The sequence below is a fragment of the Anguilla rostrata genome, chromosome 4 (assembly GCF_018555375.3).
Source record: "Anguilla rostrata isolate EN2019 chromosome 4, ASM1855537v3, whole genome shotgun sequence".
In the NCBI taxonomy this organism is placed as follows: Eukaryota; Metazoa; Chordata; class Actinopteri; order Anguilliformes; family Anguillidae; genus Anguilla; species Anguilla rostrata.
The window spans coordinates 48,393,185-48,409,812 of record NC_057936.1 but is presented as its reverse complement, the minus strand read 5'-3'; the positions used below and the strand labels follow the sequence as shown (position 1 = coordinate 48,409,812).

Below are 16,628 nucleotides of genomic sequence, written 5' to 3'. Positions count from 1 at the left end.
GCTGTATGCAATAATCCTGCCAAGTATTTAAATTTGTTGACACAGCCACAGGAACTTGCATGCCAAATTCAAAAGAGAAAGTGTCTAAAATCCAAAAAGCTTCATTAAATATAGGTTAGATATGTTGCTCAATATTACCGTGTCAAACGACATTGTTGGTTGTCTGTAGGCAGTCTTCAATCTCCAAAATACTCTACCGCTAGATTATTTTATAAGATAATAAGCACTCGACGTGCACCTAGTGATAGCTGCATTTCGAACAGAACTGTATGTTTGTTTTAGAAAATAACTGTCGTTTTTTTCTGCATTTGACCATCATGTCATCTTTGACAGCTGAAGGCCATGTGGTAAAGGCTGTCCAAACATTGAGGATGTAAAAGTTTATATTCTTGAATTAGGGAACAATTCACAATTTTCTTTCACCCACTTTGGCTTAAATGCCATCTCTTCTTAATAATTTGGAATATAAGCACTGTATAACAACCTTAATGTTAAGACTGATTAGAAATATGGCAGGCATCATCAAAGCGGAAATCAGCCATATTATGAGACGCTGTCAAAATCTATAAGCACTAGCTGCAGAATGTTGGGGAGGCAAAACTTTATGGTTACCGTTTTTTCTTCATTACAGAAAGTTTGTCAGTTTGAGTGAGGATCAGGCGAAGTGCATTTGAACTGTTCTGAAGTCTAGCAGCACGGTAAAAGATAACTATCTACGATAAGATTTCTTGTGTTAGGTCTTATGTGTCAATGTAAATTCCGCATGAACAACAGGCAAACTTCCTGTTACAACCAAATAACCCCATGCATTACTCAAAACCCTAAAAGTTGCCGGACGGAAAATAACTTATTGGTAGCTACTAGTTAGCCAACTGGTTAGCCTGCTAACAAGCATTATCATTGGGCTTGATGACGTAAAAATAAAACGTGCGGTCCTCGCGCGTTATCACCAGCAAAAGCATAACACCTTGCGTTACCTTTGCGACAGTCCTCAGAAATGCACTGAACTCCATGCCCTGGATATCCAGTACTTTCTCGGTGGCGTCTCCGTTTTCTAGACGACGGTCAAATACCACTACTTTTCGTGGAATTGTTTCAGGTGTTTGTGCAACATTTTTCTCTAAAGGTCCGGGGCAACCAGTGCTCAAAATAATGGAGTCGGCCATGTTCTTGGGGCTCGAATAGAGATGCTCATAAAAAATATAAACAAAACGTCGTGTAGCGAGGTATCCACTCTAGCTAGGCTTGTTGTTGTGACTCGCATAAAAACGGCACAACACGTTTACCTATACATTTTCATAGCAATTATAACTGTCTTTTCTCTTAAAAAAACAAATCAGGAATAGCAGACCTACTTTACCCGCCGCTACACTCAACCAAATATTTCCGCCTAATACGTCACGACTAATGTACCACGTGCATTCGAATGTTTTGGGTCCACAGGTTCTTGGTTGCATCGTGCAAGGTTGCCAGTGCGCTGAAATAATAGCTTATGCTTAGAACACACGAAGAGAGTATTTGCGACGATTGTCATGCAATGTTGTGAATCGTGATATGCAGGCGATGATTTGCGTATATTTTGTGATTGTGGGTTTTGTTAGTTTTTTATGTCTTGGTAAAAACAACATTTCCAGAGTGCAATACTGAATTTCGCGGTACGATGTAAGATGTGTAATTGATGTGCCATCCAGTTTAGAAATAGATTTTGGCAACCCCATGCAACGTGCGCATGTGAATGAGTGCGCAGGCGTACAATAAACCCAACATGGCTGCTTCCTCTCTGTAGTGCAATGCTGAGCTACATCCTGGGTTATGCTAACCTGGGAGTACATAATGTATTTTAAGACCGTAATAACGTTTTTACGATTTTAGAGAATGCTCGAATGCTCGCAGATGCTGTTGTAATTTGATGTTGTGATGGTTTCACAACGACTAGTGTATTGTTCTTTGTTTATCAGAAGCGAATTGGCTAATTTAACATACCATACTAGTAACGTTATGATATAGATTGCTGCAGAAAATGTCTGTACTGTTCAGAGATACCAAAGGGTGGCTGCTGGATCAGTGTTCGTATATTAACGAAGGTTACCAACACTGCCTTGGACTTGGAGAAACGGAACAAAAACAATACTTTAGAGGTTGCTTCAAGAAAGATTATTTCGAAATTGTCAAGCCCCATATTATTCTCAAACCGGATGCCGCTTCTGATGGTATACCTGCCCATAGTGTACGGATTGTTGAGAATAATACAAATGAAGTGGTTGAGGAATTGCAGTTAGATGATAAACAATCGAGAAAAACCACGGATAAAAGGGCAAGTTCAAAAGTGAGCTATATTTTTCAACCACTAATGGTCGTGTTTCACGTATCATCAATTTCATTTAGACTGTTCGTCGTGTACTTTTAAACTTAAAATGGCCATAGCTGCTTTTGAGAACCCCATACCACAATTATTAATATTCTATTAAACAATAATATAAGTGGCGTTGTAGTTGACTTGAACATCAATACTAACTTTATTATGAATGTCAATTTCCAGAAGCGGAAACGTAGACACAAGGAGCTGAACCAAGGAGAAATTGATTCGCAGGTTCACCATGAAAAGGTGTGGCTTCGATATACTGGAATAGTGCGTTTCCATCCCATTAATATGTTTAGTTATTTATGGATATTTGGAATGTTGATCACACTATTTATTTATTTGTCTTGTAAATGTAGGTAAGGCGAATCATTTTGGAGGGAACTGCACTCATTGTAGCAGAGGGTCGTTCTTGCGGCTTCTTGTGTCAAGTTGAAAATGATGGCGAACTGCACATTCCGATTGAGGATGGTCGTCTGGCGGACTTGTGCGACATGGCAAAACAACTTCCTGTAGTGGAGGACAGTCAGCAAAAACCTGTGCAGGTTATTGGTGGTGATGATGAGTGTCCAATGGAGCAACTGGATTTGTTCACACGGGTAACAGAAAACCAACTACACCATGCAAGAGAAGTTTTGCTGATGGGAGAGAGATATCTACTTCCACCACGTTGCAGCTTCTTGCTTTCTGACATTACCAGAATGCAGCCCCTCCTGCAATGTGAGTCACAATTTTAGATTGTGTTTCTAAACTACAGGGCTTGCACCCTGTAGCCGTTTAATTGAATGGTACATTGTTGTGTTAACTCCTGTAAATGTCACAGAGTAGCTGTTCCCAAAATTAGTTCAAGTGGCACCATTGGGGTTTTTGGGCCCTGTGAAAAGAACTCAAATTGAGCCCCACCACCCCCGAAAATCGTGTTCTATTTTCTGTGTGCCTCTATCCGTCAGGACTCTTGGAAATGCCCATCACTGTGTTAATGTGGAAAGTGTTTGAGTCACAAAATGATCTTTATTAACGTAGTGCTGGGCACTTCCAAATTTGAACTTGTGTGAATGGAATGCATATTGTTTGGTGTAAGGGTCTCACATCCATTGAGGTTCCCCATAAGAGGTTGTTTCAAAAAGTTAAAGAACCACATTGTGACGTTGTTTACTGGTTTAGCCATTTCCCTTGTCCTGGGTGACTTATGTGGCTTAGATCTAGCCTATTTGTACAGCTGGACTGTGAAAGCAGTTCAAGTGAAGTGCCATGATTACCAGCTGTCCTCAGCTGGAAATCAAACTAACAACTTTCCGATTACAAGCCAAGCTCTATGACCACAACACCACACTGCTGTCCCAGTGTGAGACACCTGATATTCTCACATTTTAAATAATTTGTGTTTAAAAAAAGGGATATTATTCATACAAGCTTGATGAAATGATACATAATTGATGGATGTGATAAGAGTGTATCGTATGTACATTTGACATGTATGCAAGAAATATTTAATTTCCTGAGAATTTCTGCCATCTAGTGTTAGACTTTGGGAAATATATTTGTGCTGATGCTATCGGACACCCTTTTGTAAGTCTTAGAATTTGTTTTGCTCACAATGAAGAAATTTCAGTTTTAGAATTATAATTCATTTTAAAGTCTTGATGTTTGCATTCTACCAATATGAATAAATATAAGTACAAGTATAGTGATTTGAAACTAATGACGTCTGAGATCCAATCTAAAGGAGCACTGAAAATTAGAAATAGCTTTGCACAATTTAGGCATGTCTGTCTTACACTGAGAATATTGGTACTTCACAGTGCCCTGATTGTCTGTCTTAACGTTTTAATTTCAGGTGGAAAAAAATTTGAAGCCATTATTCTAGATCCACCGTGGGAAAACAAATCTGTCAAAAGAAGCAACAGGTTAGCAGAACCGTCTTGCTCTTTTCCATCATAATTTGCACTAATTCAAGTATAGCATGAGAGTGTGTGTGTTGGAGCCAGAAGGGACTCATTGCCGCAGGCTGTATTGTAGATTTGCCTGTCAGGATGCAGTGACATTTATTCGGTATGGCATGTTAAAAGTGGCACCCTGTAATAACATCAGACTAACCATGTAGAGCACAGCAAAGTAACATTATTGACATGGCATGGCATACTATCATATAATGGTGTAGTCTACTTTTTAATGTCAAGATAGATATATTCAAAGATATGTCAAAGATATATTCCTGGTGATTTGTTTAGTTAATGTGACAATTTATAATTAATTCCTTATGTTATCTTATGTTAGTATGTATGCAGCATTGGTGCTCAAAATGTTTGAGGTACAAAAAAATAAGAGAACAGTCCTCTCAAAAATATGATAAACTAAGCACGCAGATCGCTGTACTCCTGTAAAATTAGCAGAATGCGGTTTCTGCAGCCGTCAGGTCTCTATTTAGTGAATAATGGTTTAAAATCCAAACCGCGCCTTTCAGACGTACAGTGAAATACAGTAGAGCGCAAGGCTCAGAAGGATGCTGCGATCATTCCCATTAGCATGCGGAGCAGCCAGTGGAACAGTATTGACTGAAACATGGCTGCCCCTCCTCGCCGGACCCTGACTGTCATCCGTAGGTACAGCTTCCTGCCCTCGTCGCGGCTCAAACAGCTTCCTGTCCCGCTCTTGAGCGCCCCGGGCTGCGTGGTAGCCACCTGGGTGACCAATCGCCAGAAGCACCTGCGCTTCGTCAGGGAGGAGCTGTACCCGCACTGGGGCGTGGAGGTGCTGGCCGAATGGCTTTGGGTCAAGGTGAGACACCCTACAGAAGAAGAGGCGGCGGTTGGGCCTGGCCGATTCAGTGTAGCTGTGCACTGCATTTAATTTTACATAAATGAACCTAAGCTAACCTGTAGGAGCCCTTTTTAACCCAATGCTGGGCTGTAGCTTTGTATTCTGTCTTTGTCAGCAAGGCGCTGCATCACCGTGTTCATCCGGTCCCTAGGTAACCAGGTCTGGAGAGTTTGTGTTTCCTCTGGACTCTCCACATAAGAAGCCTTATGAAATGTTGGTGCTGGGGAGATTTCGCGGGAACACCGTGCAGAAATGCAGGTAAAAACCTCACTCGGACTTCAGCACAGGCTCAGACATGTTGAAGTGTGGATATGTTTCTGTCAGACAGTCTGGGTAACACTGTCGCTGGTCTTTGTTTAATTTGACCAGCTCTTTGGAAGCATCAGAACCCATTCTGCCAGACCACAGACTGATTGTCAGCGTTCCTTCAGTACTTCACTCTCACAAGCCTTCCATCGCAGGTACACACCCCGCCCCAAATTATGTCACTTCACTTTGGATTAAATGGAGAACTTGGAGAATGATCAGAAGTGGTAATATCAAATGTTTATGGGGGCTCAGTCAGGTTTAATTGCAGTGTTCTGATTCCTTTCATCATTCTCTAAATGAAAACTGTCCTTTAAAGCTACTCTGTAAAGCATCTCTGACAGTTCTGTGTAAAAAAAAGCCATGTACACATAAAATTGATTTGATTTGGTTTAAATCAATAATGTCATAAAATACAGCATATAAAAAAGCATTAAAAAATTGCATTTGTTGGTAAGAGGTGCACACATCTGCATTCTTTGTCGGCCTTTGGTCAGTGCGTGTGTAATATTCTGGTGGACTGAAAAAGCTTATCAAATCCAGTGGTACAGTCACACAATGTCTCTGGCAGCTCTGATAATCACGTCTGTATGTAATCCATCCCACGCTCAGCACTTGAATTATCATAATCAGCCCAGAAGATTATAATAATTCAAGAACACTAAATATGATGCCAAATAGAGTATGGAGATCGTCAAGTGAAAACTCAATCTCTGCAGAGGAGGAATACTCTACAGGTAAAGAATTCAGTGTGTGCTTTTCTGAACTGCAGTTGCTCTCCTGTTCATTCATAGTGGATAAATCTCTTATTAGTTCCTTGAATAAGTAAGATAATGTATTGAGTATGATGGCCTGTGCGTCATATTCAATACTTTGTAAGGACACAACTGTGTAGGTTGCGATGCATTAAACTAAGCTGAATGCAAGAATATTGATATGGAAAAATCGAATAGCCTTGATAAATAGTTTATGGGAAAGTGATTATGGAAGTAAAAAAAAAAAAGAAAAAAAAAACAGTTGACAGGTACTGTATGCAGCTTAGTTCCACCAGTAGAGGGCAGTGCAGCAACATGAAAGTCTGCAAAGTTGCTATGGTTTCCTCAGTCACTTTACTGATTCGTGCACGGTCCTGTGGCGAGCAGAATAAATAATTGTATTATTAAAACATAGAATATGAACAACAGATTGCCTTCATTCTCTCGTCTCGTCTGGTCACGTTACTGTAAATAACTGCAATCTGCTCATATGGACTGCGTCAAAGCAAATTCCTGTGTTGTTAAACCCACACTTCATTTACTTGAAACGTCACATTAAGACCTTACAGTCTCGTACCTCGAATCAAAATATAACCTTTGTGTACTATTTTCAACGAATGACAAAATAACAACAACCTATGAGCAGTGTTTCTCTTAAGTGGCAAAAGAATGTCAGCTTCTTGCACTGAGGAAGAAATATTCATTGCTTCATTAATTGGATGAAAAGAGGATACATTCTCCGCCCTGTTTTAAAATCAAATAATTCATTTGTCTAACAGAGTGACATCACAAGAGAGCTGTACTGTGAATTTTTTTTTTTAATTTTCCCTTTTTTTATTCTTTTTATTTGCCATCAGTTACTGTGTCCCTGTGGGAAATGCCTCCACTTACTTACTTTGTCTGTACCAAGAGTGCCCAAAGATTCCTGGAGGGTGCCCAGTGCAGGCAGTAGGGCTCTCATTCTATCCAATTGCTTTGCTTTAATTGGTCCAATGAGGTAGCAAGCATATTCAGTATCCACCTCTTCTGTTATCCTGCTATGCATTGGTTCTTGAATACAAGGCACACAATTTAAGCTCTGGTTTACCCGTTTGCATTAAAATAATGATGTTTTGTTGTTTATTAGATTTATTAGAGCTAGGTTTAGCAACTCTCGGCCTAGACAGCTGGAAGCTCGCCCATTCTGATCACCCCTAAAATGGTGTCCAGCCTTAAAGACAAGCGCCTGCCTGTCCTTTATGAGTGCTGTCCGGCACTGCGTGTAACAGCGCTCATTAGTCTGTCCGTGGCTCCTGATAGAGGAGAGCGTGCCACTGCAGAGACCAGTGAGAGCAGTGAGCAGCACTGCGCCCGCACCTACTGAACGAGTCTGTGTGTACGGAGCCCCGCAACAACTGAGCACAGTGTGACGACAAGGCTTAGAGAACGCCGCGCACTTTAGACTGATCTACAAACCGCACAGCTCTTTTTGCACGAAGGGTGCCAAGTCCCCCCTGAAAGAGAGACATCTGTCTCAATGGGGTTTTCCCTGGATAGGTAAAGGATACATAAAAGTGAATCTATTTGACTGAACCATTTCCATGTTTGGTCCCACATGGCAGGTTTTGCGTGAGCGCACATGCGCGCACGCACACACACACACAGCCACACAGACAGACGTACAGACACATACACACACGCACTCATACACTCCCACACTTTCACAAAGCAGTGGATGCCCCAATGGAGCGACTTGCTTTGAGAGATTTCGTGTTTTTAGTTCTGAACATGTCCACAGTCGTCACATGACATTCTCAATCACCCACAGAAGCCGCTGCATGCACACGTGCTGTAGAAACGTGTCTCAATGGGTGAATTGATGTCATTTATGAGAGCCGCGCCGCCGCGCAGCGTGAGCGGTCTTGCCTCCTGAATCCCCGGTTTATACCGCTAACCTTTGTAAGGGAGACGCCTCGGCAGAGGAGGGCTCGGGAAAATGGAGTGGCGGAGCTTAAATGTCAGGCGGGGATTGTCAGGGCCTCCTGCGGAATGACCCGGGGAAGATGCCACCGCACATTACCCGCTGGAGAGCAGGCAGCCGCTCTTGCCTTTCACATAACCGCAATTTAGGCTGCTAAGAAGCCATATGCTTCCAGCGGAGTGTGAACAGGACACGACAACTGTTGACAGGTCAGCTGGAGACCGAGCGAGACGCACGTACTGCTCTTACATACTGCACTTACTGTAGCACACTTTCAAGCACACATACTGCCCTTACAGTACACCACAGACACTGCTTTACATACTACTCTAACAGTACCACACCTACAAGCACACACACACAGCTCTTTCAGTACCACACCTTCAAGCACACACACACAGCTCTCACAGTACCACACCTTCAAGCACACGCACACAGCTCTTACAGTACCACACCTTCAAGCACACGCACACAGCTCTTACAGTACCACACCTTCAAGCACAGACATACAGCTCTTACATTACCACACCTTCAAGCACACACACACACAGCTGTTACAGCACCATACCTTCAATCACACACACACTGCTGTTACAGTACCACACCTTCAAGCACACACACTGCTCTTACAGTACCACACCTTCAAGCACACACGCACAGCTCTTACAGTACCACACCTCTAAGCACACACACACAGCTCTTACAGTACCACACCTCTAAGCACACACACACAGCTCTTACAGTACCAAACCTCTAAGCACACACAGCTCTTACTGTACCACACCCTTAAGCACACACAGCTCTTACAGTACCACACCTCTGAGCACACACACACAGCTCTTACAGTACCACACCTTCAAGCACACGCACACAGCTCTTACAGTACCACACCTTCAAGCACAGACATACAGCTCTTACATTACCACACCTTCAAGCACACACACACACAGCTGTTACAGCACCATACCTTCAAGCACACACACACAGCTGTTACAATACCACACCTTCAAGCACACACACTGCTCTTACAGTACCACACCTTCAAGCACACACGCACAGCTCTTACAGTACCACACCTCTAAGCACACACACAGCTCTTACAGTACCACACCTCTAAGCACACACACACAGCTCTTACAGTACCACACCTCTTACTGTACCACACCTTTAAGCACACACACACAGCTCTTACAGTCCCACACCTCTGAGCACACACACACAGTTCTTACAGTACCACACCTTTAAGCACACACACAGCTCTTACAGTACCACACCTCTTCAAACACACACACAGAAAAAGCACTTTTTTCAGGAATGATTTTTCCTCCCTCTCAGCGTGAGGTGCTGCACTCTGCGCGTGGCGTGCGGCTGTCGGTGTCCTGCGAGCGGGAGGGGCCGCCGCCGCGTTAGGAGCGGCCCGAGGGCCAGGCGGGCGCTCGCGCCCCCCCCACCACGAGCGCTGACTCCGTGCTAAGTCTGCGCTCACCTCCGGGCCCGCGGCGTGAATGTGAAATGAGTTGAGTCACCCTCGAGGCGGAGAGCGTGAGCGCGTGAGACGGTGACTCCTGCGCCCTCGCTGCCAATCATTTAGTCTGGAGGGCCGGGCGGCCGCCGCGCCGCCGTAACCGAGGGATACGCACGTTCTGTCGTACACGCTCCGTTTTTACTCCCTTTCCACTTTCCGCCAGAAAGGAACGGTGCGCTACAGGGCATGTTCGTGATGTTTTAATTGGGCTAACTAAATTACTTCAGAAATAGGGTGTGTAGGTGTTCTGTTCAGTATTCTGCTGTAATGTGTCTCTAATTGGCATTATACTCCTTATTACTTCGTGATTTTCGAAGATTTGAGATTCCATTCTGACAGACAAAAAAAAGATGAATAGTTAGCACTGCAGTGTTTAATATGACCAGTGCCGGCTGTTTATCTGTCAACACTTGTTACAGAATGTTTGTGATGTGTAATTTAGTGGATGTGTGTGTTATACGGTCATAAGCAGCTTCATTCATGAATTGTTAATTGGGCTGTTGGCAGGCTACACACATCACATGGTAATGAGTCCAAATTGTACATGGATAAGGATGTTGTGTGAATAAGCCTCATGTGGATGTGCCCTATAAGGTTTATATGCTTTGTAAAGGGAGACGCCCCAGTGCCAATGCCAAACTGGAGGTGGCTCTGCGTCAGGCAGAAGTAATGGCTTTCAATCTTTAAGTGCTACAAATGATCCAGATGAGTTATGGGTGAATAATGGTCTGCGTTGTGCGACGTGCGTTTTGGAAAGTGCACACCATCATACAGTAAAGCGGAGTGCTCCTGGATTTTACCTCCTTGCAATAAGTGCTCCCTTCTGCAGTTCTTACGCCGGGCCGCCTTTTTACCGGGGAGCTCTGTCTCGCTCGTATTTCTCCACGCGCTCAGCGTACGGTTTTATGGACACCGGAGATATCGCGCGGCCAGTCCACGGGCACCTGCGCAAGAACAGACGCGACCTCGCAATCAAGTCTTGGCTTCCGATTTGGAAAAAGTTCTCTCCGTCACGACATCTTTTTTTTTTCCCCGTCTCTCCGGATTCTCTCCGGATTAACGCGCGAGCGGCGCGTCCCTCGGGACGCGTGCGCGGCTCCTTTCCTGTCAGTTGGGTTTAGCAGACCGTTAAATCTTCTTCAGAAATTCTTTCACTCAAACTTTTGGGAGTTGAGTCACTGCTCAGCGCTCAGACTTCCTCTCTGAGGCCCATGCCGTTTGGCCTTTCCCTCCTTCCGTCATGCGGCCTGCCGAAAGGGCGGAGAAGTTGACGTGCGAGGAGAGAGGGAGGGAGGGAGGGAGGGAGAGGTGTGGAGGAGAGTGTGGCAGGGGAGGGGGCGGGCTCATTAAAGCATAAGGCAGCTGCAGATATTTAGGATGGTATGTGCGAGCGGGATGTGTGTGTGTGCGAGCGGGATATGTGTGTGTGCGGGATATGTGTGTATGCGAGCGGGATGTGTGTGTGTGCGCGCATGGGATGTGTGTGCGCATGGGATATGTGTGTGTGCGCATGGGATGTGTGTGTGCGCGGGATGTGTGTGTGTGCGAGCGGGATATGTGTGTGTGCACATGGGATGTGTGTGTGTGAGCGGGATATGTGTGTGTGTGCACGGGATGTGTGTGTGTGCGCATGGGATGTGTGCATGTGAGCGCGCGTGTGAGCGGGTGAAAAGGCAGGCGTGGGTGGCCAGGTCTCCGCTCCTGGCCTCTGAAAGAAAGCGATCCGTCAGCGCAGCCCCAGCCCCTGAATGGATTGTTCCTCTCCTCAAGGGCATTCCGTCCTCCTCCTCCTCCTCCTCCTCCTCCTCCGACCATGCTGATTAGGAAGAAACAAAGTGAAAACCGTCCGTGTCGAAGATTCTCAGGAATTAATTTTCTCTGTAATTTTTCTGTAATTATGTTTTTAATGTATTTTTCTTTCTTTCGTGCCCCATTCATAATGCTGACCGTGGATGCGTCTGTGGCTTTTCTTTTCTCTCTTTCTTCCCCGCTGTAGAGGTGCTGAAGGAGTATCTCGCTCCTGACCCTGCGTGCCTGGAGCTGTTTGCTCGCAACCTTCAGCCGGGCTGGACCAGCTGGGGAAATGAAGTCATCAAGTTCCAGCATCTGAGTTACTTCCATGTGGAGTCAGCGAGCTGTCTCTCCCCTCCCTGTGCCCGGCCTGCACTCTCGCATTCGCTCTGAAGCCTGTCTGAAAGACCACTCTGCCAGGGGCTAATGAACAGAGTTCAGCTACAGGTTTAAACTGCTCAGAAGCCCGTCCCAAAGTCCACTCTGCCTGGGGCTTATGAACAGAGTTCAGCTACAGGTTTAAACCACTCTGAAGCCTGTCCCAAAGTCCACTGTGTACAGGATAATGAACAGAGTTCAGCTACAGGTTTAAACCGCTCTGAAGCCTGTCCCAAAGTCCACTGTGCTACAGGATAATGAACAGAGTTCAGCTACAGGTCTAAATCACTCTGAAGCCTGTCCCAAAGACTACTGTTGCTACAGGATAATGAACAGAGTTCAGCTACAGATCTAAATCACTCTGAAGCCTGTCCCAAAGACTCTGCCGGATAATGAACAGAGTCCAGCTACAGGTTTAAACCGCTCTGAAGCCTGTCCCAGAGTCCACTCTGCCTGGGGCTAATGAACAGAGTCCAGCTACAGGTTTAAACCACTCTGAAGCCTGTCCCAAAGACTACTGTGCTACAGGATAATGAACAGAGTTCAGCTACAGGTTTAAACCACTCTGAAGCTTGCTCTGCCGAGACTATAATGACACACACAGGTTTAAACCATGTAAGATAAAGGTGTTTGATATGAAAATCCCGGTTTGTTTTTATGAAGTTTAAAGAGCATGGTAAATCTCTCTTTTCTTGGTCCCTCTATGTGTGTGTGTATATATTATTAACCTGTGGCAGACCATGGAGATCTGGGGAAACAGACGGGATGAAAGACAGCACCAAGTAGAGATGTTTGGTCAGAGGCTTTGTTTTATATCCATAAGAGGCCCTAGTTACCAGGCTGTGTTTAACTGTAGAACAAGGGTAGAACTTGCGTGATTGTTTTAATATGCAAGTTTATGATACTTTCCACATTGAGTACTAGACAAATGTGTCATCACTGAATTAGTCATCAATATACTGTGGAACTAAAACTGCGTATTTTAAAAATATCTATATTGGAATATTCAGATTGTATTGGTTAACTGAACCATTTACTTATTATAGATTTGTAACATTTTCTATCTTTTTAGATCATGCCTAATAAAGAAATCTAAGCTATATTGTGTATTGCGTAAATAAAAGGCTGGCAATTTGTCAAATTCCAGGAAACCTTTGACAAGAATCACTAGGTAATTGCATGCAGTCTGAAGCCTAATACTGTTAGAGAAGGCGAAGACATTTAACTTAAATTGGTGAAGGTATGTAAGTAGGCACTTTTCCCATTATGTGTCATAATCATCTGCACTAATTGGCTATATAAAAAGAACAGGAAGACTACGCAACATGTATGATACAAAACTCGTGACGGTGTGGGTACAGACTGGTGCAGCTAATGTTCTCTCACTTAACACTGGAAGAATGTTACATTCTCTTCGTTGTCTTTATCTCCAGTATCCCGTTCTGAAGCTTGAAGTTGGACCCCATTTTGACATGCAGTACAACAAAAAATAGGGGACTATGTATAAACTGACAGGGATGCTATATGCTCCAGGAATGACTGAATTAGCATTTTTTTCTGTGTGTTTTTCTGTTTCATTTGTGTCATTTAATGTCTGTAAATGGGCACTGGCAGCCTCCTATTGGAATACCGGTAGCTGCCAGGCCGCCGCAGTCTTATTCCGCCCTGTGTGTACCTGGCCGGTGCTTATGCGGTTGTGCGCTGGTGAAGTGCCAAAGGAGTGATTCACGCGCCGTACTTCACACCGCATGTGACGGGAAGGGTCCTGAAGGAAGGGACGCCGCGGGAGCGGGGCGAGGGGGGGGTCAGAGTGCGTCTGCCTCTAAGGGACCAGCGTTCCCAGTGACGCGCAAGCGAGCGAGAAAACGCGTGCTACGTGTCCCCTTGCGCTGCTGGCTGTTCCCGGGAGCCGTGCTCACCTCATCTCCTCCACGCCTTTTTAAATGTCAGTGGTCACAGATAGACAAACAATTTGGTGTGCTTTTAAATGGCCCCTGATGAAGCAGATAAACAATTCTGCAGGCACCCCCCCCCTTACCCCCTCCCACAGTGTCCACCTCCCTCCTTTTCTCCTCACTCAACCCCTCCCCCCACCCCCCTTCCCCATGTCTGCCTCTTCTCATCTAATGAGAATTTCATGACTCTCTCAGGAAAGATGTCACAAAGCTCTATGAGAATGAATTACATTCACTGCAGAGCAATCTCAAATTAGTGAGTCCAGGACAGGGGGCTGCCGGGTAATTCAGCGTTAAACATTGAAGGTGTGTCTCACCAGTCTTGTCTTGCCAAATTTAAGAAGTCACTTCAGGAACAAAAAAATAAAAATAATTTAATGAAGCAAAAAAATAAAAAGAGGAGGTTCATTTGTTGTAATGTGTTTTTTTATGTTTGTGTAAGCAGGCTGAATTCTGTTAGGTGCTGAACTGCTCATCTCATTAAAAATCAGAGACCAGTTCTCTATCCTTGATTAGACCTCTCTCCAGGTGGAGTATAATTGATTTATTCGCCGTTACCAGAGAGAGGCCTAATTGCGGGGAACTCTGGAAATCTCCTGGGAGGGAAAAGCAAATGCAGTATATTCGAAAGCCAAACCCCCATTCCAACCAAAAAACCCAACCCAACATCACATCACATCACATTACATCACATTACATTAAATCACACCACACACACATGGAAGTGCACACGAATGTACAATGAAGGTGTCTTGAATGATATACACCATTTGCTATTCAGTAACTCAGCTGTCTATGGTAAGGTATGATGTGAATGATGCAAGAGCTTTAGGTTAATGGATGTGGTATGTAACAGTAGTGTTATCCAGTATGTCTGATGCAATCTATTCATTTAGAGGCTCAACAATCCATATTCATTTGTATGAAAGTGAGGGGTTCGTAAAGGATCACTGGAAACATCAGTTCTAATTCACATTGCAGCAGCAAAGACCTTTAAATGCCATGAATGGAAGTTACAGGCTAGTGCCTCTGTTTCCAAAATGTTAATGCACGCTAAATTCGAGATTCAAGATGGTGTATGACAAAACAGGAATTGATAAAAACGCATCTTGGCTCAGCCATATGAATAGTGCAACCCGAATGACTGAATTTCAATCTCAAAAACCATTAATGGGTTTCCTCATTAAGTTCTCCAACCAATGCTGAAGTTTCAGGAAGTTCACATTCTGATTCCAGGAAGTGCAGGCAATTTGAGCCATTAGAAATATAGATCAAATGCATTGATAAGCAATTTATTTGATATATAGTTATTGCATGACAAAGAAAAAGTTTATATAAAATAGCATTAGTTATCTTAAGTACGTTTACATTTAATCCATTTATAAATTCAGTTCACAACCAGTAATTTTGTCCTGAAAGTCTACTTGCACTGTGTTTAATGATGGGATTTCTTTAGACTTTACTGGACTACCGGCTAGATCTGTGGTATTACTCTGCCTTACAAAGAAACAGGCCATAAGTAGGGTCATTATGAAACATAGTGTGTCATAATGTAATCGTGGGCATCAGTAATATACTTGCTAAAGCCTTTGTGGCATTGCCGGGCTTTGATATACGCTGCATGTACAGTAATCGGCAAACCTTGGTGCTTCATAAATCCTTCTGATGGTTTGTCATGGGCGGCAATCAGAGAAAAAAGATGCTCTGCTGTGGTGTCCACACGAGCCTTTAACAAAGGCCCACTGCTGTCTGATGAGCTTCTCGGCCACATTAAAGGGTCATTTATGATCCTGGAGACACTGATTAGAAAGGTTGCATCAATAATGGATGTTTGGGTCTAATTTAATATGGAGACAGTAACCGTTTATATAAGACCTGGTTGGGCATTTGTACTTGTTGAAAAAGAAGGAGAAGTTAAACAACCTTTTTTTTTTAAGGCTACAATTACGTTTCATTTTTTTATGTTTTAATAGTGATCCTACAGTATCTGTCATCTATAAGAATGGCATTTCAAGCAAAGAGGAAAAGGAAACCAGATCTTGCTGTAGCAGGTGCTGACTGGATAGCCACCTTCTATTACAGGGTATCTGGAGAAGTGTTTGAAAGTAGTTGCCCATTGCAGTGCAGTGAGAAGATGCCTGCCTCATACATTTCCAAATGATCCTCATACTAGAGAAACTGGTTAAACAAGTAAGCTATGATAATAATACATTATAAGAACACAATTTGCGAAATAGGTGCTTTCATACAGAGTGTGTGTATACATACAAATCTGTGCTGCAACCTACCAGAGAATGTTGGAATTGGTTTTGCTGACATCAAAAGCCACCAAAGAACAGAAGTATAAGAGGCACATAAAACCATTACAGTTCTCACACACTAAGAATACAAAATTCTGTTGTTGCCGTAATGCTTCAGGAATCGACTTAGCCAGCGATCGGCCCTAAATACGATAAGTGTTGAGTTATTCCGGAAATGGCCGCAGACTGCAGTGACAGTACCCAGTGGGACCGTTCATCTTTCTGCTGGAGTGTGTTTAATGTGTTCCTCGCATTACTGTAAGCAGAGCTTGGGTTGCTCAAAAAAATGTCTGATGATCCAATTAAATGGTGAGTGAAGCAAATGGCCATTTCCCATCTCCTTATTCATTCCCAGATCAGGGTCGTTATTGTGCATCTCCATAGATAACTGTGAGTAATCGCTGTAGCTGGGGGGGCAGATTATGTGTGCACACCTGCACGTCATCACATAACCTCAATTTGCAGATGAAAGCATTTTG

At 43.8% G+C, this 16,628-nt stretch overlaps 2 protein-coding genes across 14 annotated transcripts in view; one reads left to right on the top strand and one right to left on the bottom strand.

The window, feature by feature from the left end:
- smchd1 (structural maintenance of chromosomes flexible hinge domain containing 1) overlaps positions 1 to 1,378 on the bottom strand; it is a 34,229-nt gene extending 32,851 nt beyond the window's left edge. Inside the window, exon 1 of the mRNA XM_064332879.1 lies at positions 978 to 1,378. Within this exon, the coding sequence (XP_064188949.1) occupies positions 978 to 1,166 (189 nt within the window). The 5' untranslated portion in view covers positions 1,167 to 1,378. The remainder of the gene's footprint in view (positions 1 to 977) is intronic.
- Positions 1,379 to 1,613: 235 nt separating this feature from the next.
- Positions 1,614 to 12,994, top strand: mettl4 (methyltransferase 4, N6-adenosine). Of its 13 annotated transcripts, none has more exons than XR_010329644.1 (10): positions 1,614 to 2,326; positions 2,540 to 2,605; positions 2,719 to 3,079; positions 4,197 to 4,266; positions 4,963 to 5,137; positions 5,331 to 5,437; positions 5,549 to 5,640; positions 11,722 to 12,033; positions 12,308 to 12,377; positions 12,448 to 12,994. XR_010329644.1 is itself a non-coding variant. In XM_064332882.1 (8 exons), exons 1-8 carry the CDS (start codon positions 2,021 to 2,023, stop codon positions 11,907 to 11,909), a joined length of 1,353 nt encoding a protein of 450 aa, XP_064188952.1. In that variant the 5' UTR covers positions 1,614 to 2,020; the 3' UTR covers positions 11,910 to 12,994. The 13 variants fall into 13 exon arrangements, 2 of the variants coding, with proteins under 2 accessions (XP_064188952.1, XP_064188950.1); XR_010329640.1 differs by adding an exon at positions 12,103 to 12,172 and having other exon boundaries at positions 12,308 to 12,994; XR_010329642.1 differs by having other exon boundaries at positions 11,722 to 12,172.
- The last annotated feature ends 3,634 nt before the right edge of the window (positions 12,995 to 16,628 follow it).